The 14476-nt window shown below is 42.3% G+C and overlaps 1 protein-coding gene across 2 annotated transcripts in view; it reads left to right on the top strand.

Moving 5' to 3' along the window:
- The window catches only part of UBE3A (ubiquitin protein ligase E3A), a 58880-nt gene that overhangs the window by 23683 nt on the left and 20721 nt on the right, over positions 1–14476 (top strand). For both annotated transcript variants that reach the window (XM_073664568.1, XM_073664567.1), the window contains exons 4-6: positions 3190–4436; positions 12232–12376; positions 13982–14187. In XM_073664568.1, the coding sequence (XP_073520669.1) occupies positions 3190–4436; positions 12232–12376; positions 13982–14187 (1598 nt within the window). The remainder of the gene's footprint in view (positions 1–3189; positions 4437–12231; positions 12377–13981; positions 14188–14476) is intronic.

Below are 14476 nucleotides of genomic sequence, written 5' to 3'. Positions count from 1 at the left end.
TGCTTGACAACTTGGTCACACTATATAAATCCATGCAACCGTCATGGATTTATATAGTGTGACCAAGTTAATAGTTAAAAAAATAAATAAATAAAAATAAGAAAAAAAAAAAATAAAAAAACCATTATACTTGCCTTCTGATGGCCCCTGGTCTCCTTCTCCGGTGCGTCCGGTGTCTTGGGCAGCTCGCAGTGGTGTAAAAGGACCTTCCATGATGTCATTTAGTCATGTGACAGGTCACGCGACCGCCGACGTCGGCTGTCGCATGACTAAATGACATCATGGAAGGTCCTTTTACACCATCGCGAGCCACCGGAGAGAAGACCGCAGGCCATCAGAAGGTGAGTATAATGTTTATTTTAAATTCTTTTTTTTAACAGATACTATGGTACCCGGGTCTGGATGAGAGTCTCCTCTTCTCCAGACTCTGGTACCATCCGCACATTGAATCGCTTAATATCTGCATGTGCACATATAGTCATGCGGATGTTATGCAATTCAATGCAAGTCAATGGCGGCAATTATCCCGCGTTTCCGCAAAAATAATGGACATGCTGCGGATTTTTCCGCAGTGATAATCCGCAGCGGAAATTTCCGCAACATGTGCATAGCACATGCGGATTATCATTGGGGCCCATGGGGCACGTATTTCCAAGCGTTTAAGTGTTTTGACTGCGGAAATTCCGCGGCAAAAACGCATAGTGGGCACGCAGCCTAAGCTTATGTTCACACACCATGGTTTTTTTGGCGTCAATGTTCTGAAGCAAAACCTGATCTTCAAGGGCATTTTGTTCAGAATTTTTCTTGCAGTTTTGATGCCTTTTTGGTGCTTTTTTTCACTGTCCTTTTGTCTCTTTTTATGCATGTGCATAAAGTTCTGTGGAAAAAAAGAACCCTATTCTATTTTGGCATCAAAAATGCTGATACAAATTTTGATGCGTTTTTTTCAGCCTTTTTTCACCACCCATTACTTTTTTGGTGGAAAAACACTGAGAAAATGCTGAAAGTAACATGGTCTATTTTCCAAAAAACCAAGCAAAGCACAAAATCCTGAACAAAAAAAAGCCATGATGTGTGAACAGAGAATTCTGGTTTCTCCTAGTTTGCTGGTACTGCAAAAGGCAGCTGAAAATTTGCATTAAAAACTGCATCAAAAAACTCTGAAAAAACAAAATGTGTGAACATAGCCTTAAACAGCCACAGTGCTACATTTCTTCTTTTTAATTTTGCTACCGATCCTGATATGAAAAAAAAAACACTGATGCAAAAACCTGATTTAACCCTAGAACGCATGACCATAAAAATATACACTTTCACATACCTGGGGCCTTTTAGGCCCGTGTGCAAATAACATGGAATAACTCAAACAAAAATGACAACTATATACCTGAGGAATACCTAGAGTTTCAAAATTCTAACTAAAGTAATCTTGCAGAAAATAGAAAACAATTAACAGGGCGGGTCTGCGAGGCCCCAGGTATGCGTTCTAGGGTTAAACAATAGGTAATTTTCTGATGACAAATTTCCTTTTAACCGCTTCCCAACCGCCCACTGTATATAAACGTCGGCGCTGCTTGGGCTCCGTGCAGCGCCGACGTTTATAAACGGTCGGTGGTCCCCCAAAGCTCAGGATCCCCAGGGTCCTGCTGGCGTTGCGGTTCAGATCAGTAGCAGTGACAGGGGACATCATCGGGACCCTTAGAACTTGCTAACAAAAAAAAATTTTGGTTCCAAAATTGTGCTGATGCAAAGTAGACATGTGGGAAATGTTATTTATTAACTATTTTGTGTGACATATCTCTCTGATTTAAGGGCATGAAAATTCAAAGTTTGAAAATTGCAAAATTTTCGCCAAATTTCTGATTTTTTTTTCACAAATAAACGCAAGTGATATCGAAGGAATTCTAACACTATCATGAAGATATCATACAAGATGTCGCAAAAAAGCAATCTCAGATCAGGGGGATCCGTTAAAGTTCCAGAGTAATTACCTCTTAAAGTGACAGTGGTCAGAATTGAAAAAATTGGTCTGGTCACGAAGGCGATAACAGGCTCTGACGCGAAGGGGTTAAAGGGATCTCTAAGCTGCATAAATCGGGAATAGGCTTCCTAATTGCAGATATCTATGTTTCACTCAAACTGTGCAGCCGTTTAGTTTAAGGAAAGTTTAATCAAGAGCCGGGAATAGGGAGCTAAGTCATCGGGAGGGGTACCTCCACAGCTCTGTATGATTGACCTCTGTTTCTATGCACACATAAAAAGACACCATTCAGTCAGGCAAAGATGCGCTGGCAGGAAACGGAGGGCACCTGGCCTAATGACTACTTTCTCTTTCTTGACAATGCTCTTCATATTTAGAAGTAAGATGCATGTGACAGTGGTGGGGAGAAGACAGTAGGGACCCATCGCTGTGACGAGTCGTCTTGTTCCTAGCTCTTGATAAAACTGTTAAACAGCTGATAATCATTAACCAACTGTTAAATCCTGAAATATCTACAGTGAGCGAGCCTGTCTCCCATCCATGCTGCCTGTGGTTTGGTCACTATGAATCATTGACAGGTTTCCTGTAAAAGGGTTATCTGGGACTTTGGTGCTTTTTGGCTACTGGGTTAAGAACTTACCAGCAGGTAGTTGCGAACAACCTGGCTGTCTTGCCCAGCAACAATCTAATCTGGCTCAAAACGGGCACGAACTGCTCCTGCCGGTGATTGTTCTGCTTCCACTGATGTCATGTTGACAGAGCAGTGCCTTCTATTCTGGTCTGCTATGTAAAATGGGGTGTTACTGCCAACGTCATTCTGATAAGTGGCGTGGAGCTGGCTGTCAAACTAGAGAGCTGCCTGTCAATCAGCATGATGTCGACATAGCAGACCAGAAGAGAAGGCACTGCTTGATGTGAAGTCAAATGAAACTGGAGAATTGCCGCCTGAGCCGGAATGTAGTCGCAGGGCAGGCAGTTTATAACTACCTATCTGCAGAGCCAAAAAAACTCCAAAGATGGATAACCCCTTTTAAAGGGGGTTTTCTGAGACTTAAACATTGGTCTGTTCTTGGGTAAGCCATCAATAATAGATCAGTGATCATCTGACTTTCAAGAATACTCTGGCAGCTCAAGTACTTCCTTTTGGTTTTTGATTTCTTTTTTCTGTTTGCTGAATTATCTTAATGTTGTTCTCTCTCTTTTTTTAGATGTGACTTTCCTCTCTGAAGAGAAGGTGTATGAAATTCTTGAACTATGTAGAGAACGGGAGGATTACTCTCCTCTTATTCGGGTTATTGGGAAAGTGTTTTCTAGTGCTGACGCCTTGGTTCAGAGCTTCCGCAAAGCAAAACAGCATACAAAGGAAGAGCTGAAATCATTGCAGGAAAAGGATGAGGATAAAGATGAAGATGAGAAGGAAAAAGCGGCTTCATCTGCTGCTGCTATGGAAGAGGATTCTGCAGCTTCATCCTCCAGACTAAACGATGGTACACAGGGAGATAACAATATACCGAAATTAGGCCCAGAAGAAGTGTCACTAGATATCGAAGCAGTTAGACGGGTCTATCACAGGTTACTTTCTAATGAGAAAATAGAAACTGCCTTTCTTAATGCACTTGTGTACTTATCTCCCAATGTCGAATGTGACTTAACGTATCATAATGTATATTCAAGGGACCCCAACTATCTGAATTTGTTTATTATAGTCATGGAAAATTGTAATCTCCATAGCCCCGAGTACCTGGAAATGGCTCTACCATTGTTCTGCAAAGCTATGAGCAAATTGCCTTTGCCGGCACAAGCAAAGTTGATCCGACTGTGGTCAAAATATAGTGCTGAGCAGATCAGAAGAATGATGGAAACGTTTCAGCAACTAATTACCTACAAAGTGATAAGCAACGAATTCAACAATCGCAACTTGGTGAACGACGACGACGCCATTGTGGCTGCAACAAAATGCCTGAAAATGGTTTACTATGCAAATGTTGTCGGAGGAGAGATAGAGACAGATCACAATGAAGATGAAGACGAAGAACCCATCCCAGAATCTAGCGAGTTAACCCTCCAGGAGCTCTTGGGAGAGGAGAGAAGAAATAAGAAGGGGCCTCGAGTAGATCCCCTTGAAACTGAACTTGGTGTAAAAACCATTGACTGCAGGAAACCCCTCATCCCTTTTGAAGAATTTGTTAATGAACCACTCAATGATGTTCTTGAAATGGACAAGGACTATACTTTCTTTAAAGTAGAAACTGAAAATAAATTCTCTTTTATGACGTGTCCCTTTATCCTGAATGCTGTAACAAAGAATCTGGGACTGTATTATGACAACAGAATCCGCATGTATAGTGAGCGAAGAATCACAGTGCTTTACAGTCTCGTTCAGGGGCAGCAACTCAACCCATACTTAAGGCTCAAGGTTCGAAGAGATCACATCATTGATGATGCTTTAGTTAGGGTAAGTTTTACTCAATAATTTAGATACTTATGTATCCACCCTATTGATTGTCATTTAGTTTACGGTTGCGTTTTTTTACTATATTTTGTGAACCCTCAGACTTTACTTTGCTATGGGGTATGTGTTCATTGTTGCCGATATACAGTGATAGGTTACATGAACTATGCAATAAGATGTTCATACACATATATAGTAATCTGCGCAGTAACCTCAATTGTGAAACTTGGGCTTCATTAAAGTGCACCTGTCAGCAGGATTGTGCTTAGTAAACTACATACACTGTCAGGTAGGGGCCATTACACGGAGTAAAATGATACCTTTGATGATGAAATCCGTCCAGTGATTCTTTTATAATCTTGATTTTAATTTCTGACCTAATGATATGCATATGCTCTGGTGCTCTCATTATGTATTCATGTATGCCTATCTCTGCCTTGTGACAGGTTACTGTGCTTTCAGTGACCTGCCTACTATTTTACATACTGACTTTGTAATTTCTGTGTCACATTGAAATTTACATTCCCAAAATGGCCGTGGTCGCCTGCGCATGCGCAGTACCATATCTCATTTGCCAATGGGTGCTACTGCGTATAGGCGGGTGCCATTTTGCTTTTCTAAAAATAATTTGGGTGCAGCATTATGGTGCCGTGCATGCGCAGTAGCATCTATCAGCAACTGCGGATGCCATTTTTCTAGAGGAAAAAGAAATTTGCCTGTAGCAATATGGCCCCTGCTGCCTGCACTTGCTCAGTAGCATTTCTCGGCAACCAAAAGATGCTACTGCGCGTGCCACGGCGGCCATATTGGGGGATGTAAATTTTCACTTTTGAACAGAAATTACAAAGGCATTATTTAAAACAGTAGGCAGGTCACTGAAAGCACAGAGACCTGTCACAAGGCACAGACAGGAATACATAATGAGAGCACATGCATACCATTATGGCAGAACTGAAACTAAAGATTATAAAAGAATCACTGGACGGATTTCATCATCAAAGGTATCATTTCACTCAGTGTAATGGCGCCCACCTGACAGTATATGTAGTTTACTAAGCACAATTCTGCTGACAGGTGCGCTTTAAAGGAAATCTGTCAGTAGGATAAACCCTCCTACGTGCCCATATAGATGGCTTAGGTCATATTAAGCTGAATAAAGTGATACCTGGATATCTTCGATCTGATGATATATTTCAGATCCACATTTTCTTAATATTTTAAATGAGCTTTTAAGATATGGGCTGGACACTGATCTGTATGAGAATCTGCCTCCAGAGTTTATTTGCGCAACTAAAAAGGTAAGTTACAAGTATGAGACATGTAAATAATAAACAGTAGAACTGAACTTTGTCTCATTACAAACTCATTTTCTGTAGCGCTCACAGCTCTGCTTTTTTTCCAACACTGGCCGCCAGTGAGATGGAAGCTGAAGCTGAGAGGAACCTGCAGATGTGTCAGGTATAATCACACACAGCTCTGTAGTGAGATCAGGAGAGCAGAGAGCGGACATCACACATCACACTGGTAAAGCCCCGTTTATTTAAAATCTCTGGAGGCAAAGTCTCGTGCAGATCGGTGTCCGGCCTATAGCCTGGAACAGCTCATTTACACATAAGACATTGGATCTCAGATGTCAAGGTATCATGTTATTCAGCTTCCTATGACCTACATGCCCATGTAGACTGCTTAGGAAAATTGATCCTGCTGACAGATTCCCTTTTAAGATGCCAGCTTCTACTGCCTGCTACAGGTAGTGAGAAGGAAACCACAGTAGTTAGTCCACCATCTAATGTAAACCTAACAGTCAGCACCCTACATTTTCTGACTATTCTCCATGTTGACTTTTTGAGATAATATCACATGCTTGCAATTTGTAGGTCCATGATTTTGATATACTTTATACACCTTTAGGGGTGAGCAGTATACTTTTTCACATTGCGAAGTATATGAATATATCTCTATTTTAGCACGATGCATTGAGGCTAAGGCCGACTTAACACATCCGTGTTTCATGGTCCAAGTATGGGCTGCAGTTGTACAGGCTGGCCGCAAGTCTGACCTGACCTCAACAGTTTCCTATCTGCATGTGTACACATATACATATGTGTGTGCAAATATAAATGTATCAAATTAGATTTTTTTTCAGGAGACTTGCTGTCAATACATTGGGGTCCCTAATCATTCTGTGATTCACACAGTGTGAAACCGACCTTATAATGTGTAAGGTTGCATGCTGGACCCCAAATTGAACTTATACCAATCTGCTGTTAATGGCATCTAGGATGTTTACTTACTGGCACTGAAACCACACTGTCCTTAGTTGGGAAGTAAGAGGTTATAGTGGAGTTCTAGACCAATGGCATACATTAGGCTATATTGCTTTATAAATGTAAAGTAAGTGACACCGGTCACTTGGGGCCCCAATTCATCAAGATCGTTGATTTTCTCGCCTTTCTTAAGGTGGGGGTGTGTTGGAGTCAGTGTCTCCTGATTCATGATGTCGTACACGCCTCTTCATGAATCAGAAGAGTGTATGCCTTGCCAGAAATCTTACTACAGTCAGGGACTGAAGTGAGATTTCCAGCGTAGGGGAACGCCTGAGCTCCTCTTGAGTTAGACCAGCTGTGGCATCACGTCCCTGTCCCTCCCCAGTTTCGCCCATTTTGAGAAACTGGAGTGAAAACGCAACTCAGAGTTGTACCAGATTTGTGCAACTTTTCAAAGTTTTTATGCCACTTTTTGGGCATAAAAGCTTAGAATTGGGGCCTTGGTGTTCAGACTTCCTCTTCCAGCAAGGGGTTGGGAGGAGTGTCCGGTGACTGCTGCAGCCAATCAACAGCTGATGGTTGGCTTCATCTATCACGTTATATCTAAACCAGAAAAAGGGCTATGACTGTGGACAGACTACCCCTTTGTGTGTGTACATAGATTTATTTTGTGGCACACTATATGGCTTGGCTTTGAGACTGGGTAATGACATGGAGTTGCAATGTTAGCTCTGTAAGGTACAGTTTTTGGTAGGATGCATTCTTTATTTTGATATGTTGTTAATAGCTCTATTATTCACTGTGTTAAGCTGAAAATTTGTTAGGTCCAGCAGTTTTGATGGAATCTGCCATAAAATGTATAATGTTTGTGGTAAGTTTATGAACTCCTTTTATACAGGCTGAGTGCAATAATTTCCATACTGGTCAGATTGCTTAGCCATTACGTTGGTTGTAAATGGTTATTTTTTAAAATGATGGATAACGACTATCCAATTAGGAGGAGGCAGATCAGCTATTGACAGAAAAATCTCTTGGATGCTGAAATTATTTTGAAGTCAATTGATTTGGAAAAAAATTGTTGTATTGTGTCTGTGTGGTAAGCTCAACTACGTCAAAGCGAGCTGTAACAAAGCCAAAGATAAGAGCTGGAGACATGCTGCCAGCTATTCTCTCAAATTCCACCATTAACATACAACCATGGACTCCACTCAGCAGGTTTGCTCAACCTAATCAGTTTCTATGGGCTATTTAACTGAGGTCGCTGGATCTAAAAATTGAGGCAGCTGCACCTGTGTTCAAGTGGAGAATGAATAGAGAGGTGGCCGTATGTCCTCTCCTTTCACTTCTAATGCAGATCATACTTTCTGATGGCCACCTCCCCATTCATTCTCTACAGGATGTGGCAGCCTGCCTCATCAGGAAGGTCAGGAGCCCTCATTAGTCACAAAGGAATCATTTACAGCCATGCTGCTGTGTGTAAACACTGCTGTGAAAATACCTATCACAGCGCCCCCAAGTGTTTTTTCAATTCACACTCAGTACTTCCACCTAATGTGTCTAGTTGATGATGGTCACACACGCTCAGTAGCTCGGTCACACACGCTCAGTAGCTCTGTCACACCCACCTGTATCCTCGTACACACTGGTCGTGGTGTGATTCCTGCTATAGTGCAGGCTGTCGACAAGTGGTTTCTTCAAACCACCACTGATTGATAAGAAACATTAGACACATTCTGAAAGGGAATCCAAAGAACATGAGCAATCTATAGATTACACACAGGAATTTATTTATTTTTTTTTTTATCTAAATGTAGATGTTTTGTATGAAAAACATGAAAGCCCAGGAGCACTTAAGCTTCATTTGCATATTAAAACAGCGATTTATTTATTTTTTTTTCCTTTTAGTTAGGAAACTGTAGATTGCATAAATAAAGAGGTGTATGACATTAACATTCAGGGAGTAATATGACCATGTAAACAGTTTTTTGGGGAGGGGTGTAGAATAGGTCTAACAGATTTCCTTTAATGACCATATTTTTAGCTCCGCTTTTAGTCTCCCATTATGTTACTTATTCACCACAGGGAGCCTGCAGACAGTAGGGACTTTGGTTAGTAATCGTAATATTGCTTCATTGGAAGTAGGTTAACCTTTGTTACTGCAGATAAGACAGACAAAAAGCCTAATTGTTACACAACCGCACACCGACAGAACCAGATTTATAATGAATTAAATGAGAATTTTAATATTTTTTTTAATAATAGTAATGCTTTATAAGACGTTCTATAGTGTTGTTAATTTAAATGCTAAAGATCAACCTTTGCACAGAAGAATCCAATAATTAAATTGTGATTTGTAACCTTAAATGTGGGTCTACATTAAACATTAAAGTCAGGGAATTTCACCTAGGTGTGGTATAATGCGCGCATATAGCGGGGCTGTCTAATCTTATGCAGGAGCGCACCACTCCCCTGCCTCCCAGCTCCTTGTTTGTCCGGGGCAGTTCTCTCCGGCTTGAGTGACCGTTCAGGCCTGTGGCTTTATCGTGCTGCTGGCCTAAAAGGGAGAGAGAGCAGCTTTGCCTATCCATCATCAGGGCAGGGACTCAGAATCTGGCCAGATCAGGACTTAAATGGGTACTCCTGGGAGATGATAAATTATTCTAATGACCCAGTCTTCATAAACAGTAAAGATAACTTGACCAGTGCTGTTTGTAACCCTCTGAGTACCTGTAATACCGTGTAACACTGGAGCAGCACCTCACTTCTCCCTCTCCCTTTTTGGGACGTTATGTCACAGATCAGGAGGCGGGGCTTCTAGTAGCAGCCAGCCCCCTGATGATGTCTCCTTGTCTACAGGGTTACTAGTAGGGAGCAGGCCACGCCCCCTCACCTCAGACTGAAGTGGAGGAGACATTATCAGGGGGTTGGCTGCTGCTACTAGAAGCAGGGAGCAGGCCACACCTCCTGATCTGTGATGTAATGTGCCAGAAGGGGGAGAGGGAGCAGCTCCAGTATCACACGGAATTACAGGTACTCAGAGGGTTAGAAACAGCACTATCCATGTTATTTTTATTGTTATGAAGGCTGGGCCATTAGAATATTTTTTTATCTCCCCAGAGTACCCCTTTAACATCACACTCCAATCATCCAGCCTGTTGTACCCGGTGCCGGTCATTCACCGCTCCTGCCAGAGATTCAGATGCTCCCTGTCAACAGAGCAGCAGTTTCTCTTCCTGTTGACAGGGCGGGACTACTGGTGTCCTGCTGACTGACAGATGTCTTCCCCAGTTAGGCAGCTAAGAACCAGCTGTCAATTAGCATGACACCAGTATATCTGGCCTGTCAACTGCGAGCCGTGTTGTCGTGACGTCAGTGGAGAGCGGCACTGGGCAAAGCAGGAAGGTAGGTATAGCAACTACCTGCCAGTTAGTGCTTAGGTACTTTTTTTTATTTTTTTTTTAAAGTCCCGGATATATGCTTTAACAATTTAAATTAAAAAAAATCCTATTCTTGAGAACTGAGAAGATTTTATATCGCGAAGTTGATTTTTTACAATTGCTTTGCAATTTTAACCATTGAAGGTAGTCTGTCACCCCCCCTAATACTTTTTAGACTAACTATACAGTGATGTAGGGGACTTCATCCCTATAAAAATCATACTATGGCTGTGCTTGTTACTGGTACACTGCTTGTGGATATGTTTTAATCTTTATGTAAATGAGGGCTCTACAGTGCACCCATGGCATGGCTATGAGCTGGTTGCACCGTTACGCCGCCTCACTTTGTGTTTTGTGGACTACCCTAGTTTGTCATGCATAGTGCTCACTCCTAGAGAGTACACTGCCCCTAATATGTGCGGTTGCGCACAAGGTGGCTGGGCATGTGCACCTCACTCTGCATTTCTTGGTGTACAGGTTTCACCAGCAGAACCATGAAGGAGAATGTTCCCAGCCACTGTGTGCGCTCGTGGCCATCTCAGCCAGTAACAGGCGTGCATGCTGTGTAGGGTTCGCTGTAGGACTGAGTGCTGTCCACCACAAACTAGGGCAGCCCCCAAAACGCAAATTGAGGGGACATAATTTCATCCAGCTCATGGCCACACCATGGGTGTGACAAGTGAGTGCAGGTTAATCTGACTGCACAAAGGTTATATTAGTTACTTGCGTGCATCATTAACACAAATTTGGAGAAATTGGCCATTAAATAGCTAAACTGTTATGTAAACGGGGAACATGCTAACAATAATGAAACTGTATGTGCACAGTCGATCATACAACAGATCCGCATGTACTGCCGAAGCTGGCTCCATGTTAGGCCGGTTTCACACGTCCGGATATTTCCGGTACCGGAGATATCCATGTCCCGTGTGTCCATATGTGTTTCACGTGTTGCATCTGTGTGCCGCATCAGGATCGCGCATACCGGCGCCTGGGCATCAGCACTACAGGTAGCGCTGTTCCCAAGAGCTGGGTGCTGAATACTGCACTCATCATGGTTCCCTGCCGGCACTGTGATGAGAACCAGCAAGGACAATGATGAGGGTAGTGGTAGTTTGCTCCCCCAGTGTAAAAATAAGAATAAAGTAATAAAATCCTTATACTCGCCTATGTGTCCCCCGCTGTTATCCATGCGACCGCTGGCGCCGGGGAGAATGAGCTGCTCCAGGTAGCGGCTCCGGAGCTGAGCTCAGTAGCGGAGTCCTGTCAGTCATTGAGTTCAGTTCCGGAGCAGCTCATTTTCCCCGGCTCCTCGGCGTCAGTGGTCACATGGATTACAGCTGGAGACACTTGGGTGAGTATAAGGATTTTATTATTTTATTCTTATTTTAACACAGGGACACTGCGGGAGCAAACACTACTACCCTAATCATTGTCCCTGCTGGTGCTGATCGCAGCGCCGGCAGGAACCATGATGATTGCAGTGTTCGGCACCCGGCGCTTGGGAACTGTAGCGCTGATTCCCGGGGTGCCAGTACGTGTCATCCGTGTGGTACGTTTTGCGGACCATGTATCCATAAAAAAAAACGGGCATGTCAGGTTGTGGAGTACACGGTCCGTGAAAGCACACTGACATGTGCACAGACCCATTGATTTTAATGGGTCTGTGTGTGTCAGTGTCTTCGGTATGTGTGGAAACTGTCACCAATCGTACCTGAGATACTGACTTTGTGTACCCAGCTGCAGCATGTCTAGTCCTGTTCAGGTGACCTAAATAGGACTAGACATGCTGCAGCTGGGCATTGGCAGAGCCACAACGAACTGTAGGGAGCTGTGTCTGGGTGAACACCCCGATATTGAATTGATCAGCAGAGAATAGGCCATCATTTTTACAGTTCTAGAAAATTTGTTTAGAATAATCTGACTCCATGACTATAAAGAGAACTCCTTTATGCCTATTAGCATTTTAGGTAGAAAAAATCCAATAGGAGTGTTTTTCTTTAGTAATAAATGACTTGTCCGTCTGGTCCTATGATGAAGGATATAACGTGAAGTGCATTGTTTTTCCTTAAATTGCCGGTTCCCTGCCTTCAGCTAGAGATGATTGCTATGGAAAACCCAGCAGACCTGAAGAAGCAGTTGTATGTGGAGTTTGAGGGTGAGCAGGGAGTGGACGAAGGAGGAGTTTCCAAAGAGTTTTTCCAACTGGTTGTTGAGGAAATCTTTAACCCTGATATAGGTAAGCCTTATAATTTGTGTAAATGACACTTGTTGACCCTTTTTTTTTTTTTTTCTTTCGGTTAACAGATTTCCATAAATCCTAAGAAGCATTGCTTGAAATTGCATAATTATAAATCCTACCTAGTAAGGCTAGCAAATAGTTAAAGGAAGTCGGCCACTATCTCATGTTAGTGCAGCTTACTCACTGACCAGCACTTCTGTCCATAGAATGGCTGCTGGTGGAGGAGCATGGGACCAGACCTGTCCTCAGCCTCCTCCAAGTATAAAGCACCACACATGGCAAAGCTGCTTTTCTATTGGAGGAGGCTGAGGACAGGTCTGGTCACATGACCCTCCACCAGCAACCATTGTATAGACATGTTTGAGAAACGCCAGAAAAATTACACGTTCAGAGTATTCTGCATAAAAAAAAATAACTCCTGACCCCAAAAATCATTTTAACATATGTCCGCTCTAAAGCTAACCACTCTATTTTGGTCTGCAATCTTCATTTCTATATACATTTGTTCTGATCTCCTAATATGCAGTTTGCAGCCTGCTCCGAATTTCAGATTTTCCTCTTGTGAAAGCCTCTCGCCCAATAATACAAGCTGGATATCCAGGATAGCTGTGTATCCAGGGTACTGCTCTTCAGTTTCACAGCTTCTATCCTGCACTCACTGCCTTTTCATGTGTTTTGCTCTTTGTTTTGCCTTTTTTCTCTGATTTTCATAAGACTTCAGATACTTTCTCCCCTCTCCACTGCAGATCTGTGTATAATTCTCCTCTCTGCTGCTATTTCTTTCACTGACAGAAGGGAGGGCCAATTTGTGAGAGCCGTCAGGAGAGGGAGCTCCTGAGGGACTTGTATCAGTTTTGCAAAGCACTCGGATAGGTGAAGGACTTGGCCATTCTGCAGTTGCAAAATGGTAGAAATTATTTAATGAATAATATTTAGAAAGTTGCTTAACTTTACACTTTAGAAAGCAAATGAACAATAATAACTTTGTGTAAAGGTGTACTTGGCTTTTAATGTAACATCTGGCTGTACAAAAAGTCCACATTTTTCTGAAAAAAAAAATATCAGAGCTTTTTAGAAGCACTGTGTATTTCTCCTTATAGAGGGCTCCCCATATACACACTATAAACTAGTGTATTTCTTTTTCCTTTACATTATATGATGTGCGGCACTAAATGACCGCCGATCAGCATCATGGTTACTGTCAACTGTTCGATAGCCTGTTTACACAAGCAGACCGCTCTTAGCAATGCGCACTGAACAATCTGTGATCACTCCGTGCGAATAGGCTGCCATTGTTCCCAGCAGAGCAAGTCCTGTATACACAGGACGATGCGCTGCCGAAAATGATGATCTTTTGTGCAGCACAGATCATTTCACCTGACAAACGTCATGTTACTTGTTCACTGGGTGATCCTTAGCCTTAGAAAGCAAGATTCTCATGAGCGAGCATTCCTAGTAAATCTGGTTCATGATCATGCAGTGTAAAAGGACCCTTATTCTATGCAGTGTTCATTATGTTCTATGTTCGCCAGTTTTTCTCTTCGTGTGATCAGGACTTTGTTGCATTGTATAAGTGTTCAGTGAATATCTCTTTATTTGCAGGCATGTTTACCTACGATGAGTCTACAAGACTCTTCTGGTTCAATCCATCTTCATTTGAAACTGAAGGACAGTTTACGCTAATTGGAATTGTACTAGGCCTTGCAATTTACAATAATTGCATTTTAGATGTGCATTTTCCAATGGTTGTGTATAGAAAGCTGATGGGGAAAAAAGGAACGTTTCGTGATTTGGCCGATTCTCACCCTGTAAGTATGGGGATAAGTTCTTTAGTGTCTCGTACCCCAAAAATTTTTTTTCCCCATGGTAATTAATAGAATTTAAGCTATGTAGAAACTGACAATAAATGTAATTTGTGTACATTTTTTTGTTTGCTGCCGAGTCGAGTGAGAATAACTATTTGAGCCTATAACTGTGAATGTTATTTTTAGAGGGATTTTCCACTTTAAAATTGTAATTGAGTTCAGATTAAGTCTCTTAAATGAAATATGCCGTTTTCTGCCTTGCTGTAAGTAACATGGGATAATCTGCGTGAGC

Source organism: Phyllobates terribilis, unplaced genomic scaffold, assembly GCF_046119375.1.
Source record: "Phyllobates terribilis strain yellow unplaced genomic scaffold, ASM4611937v1 Scaffold_2__4_contigs__length_985480577, whole genome shotgun sequence".
NCBI classification, from domain to species: domain Eukaryota; kingdom Metazoa; phylum Chordata; class Amphibia; order Anura; family Dendrobatidae; genus Phyllobates; species Phyllobates terribilis.
Note: the sequence above shows the minus strand (reverse complement) of the source record. Positions and strands in the feature narration are given on the sequence as shown.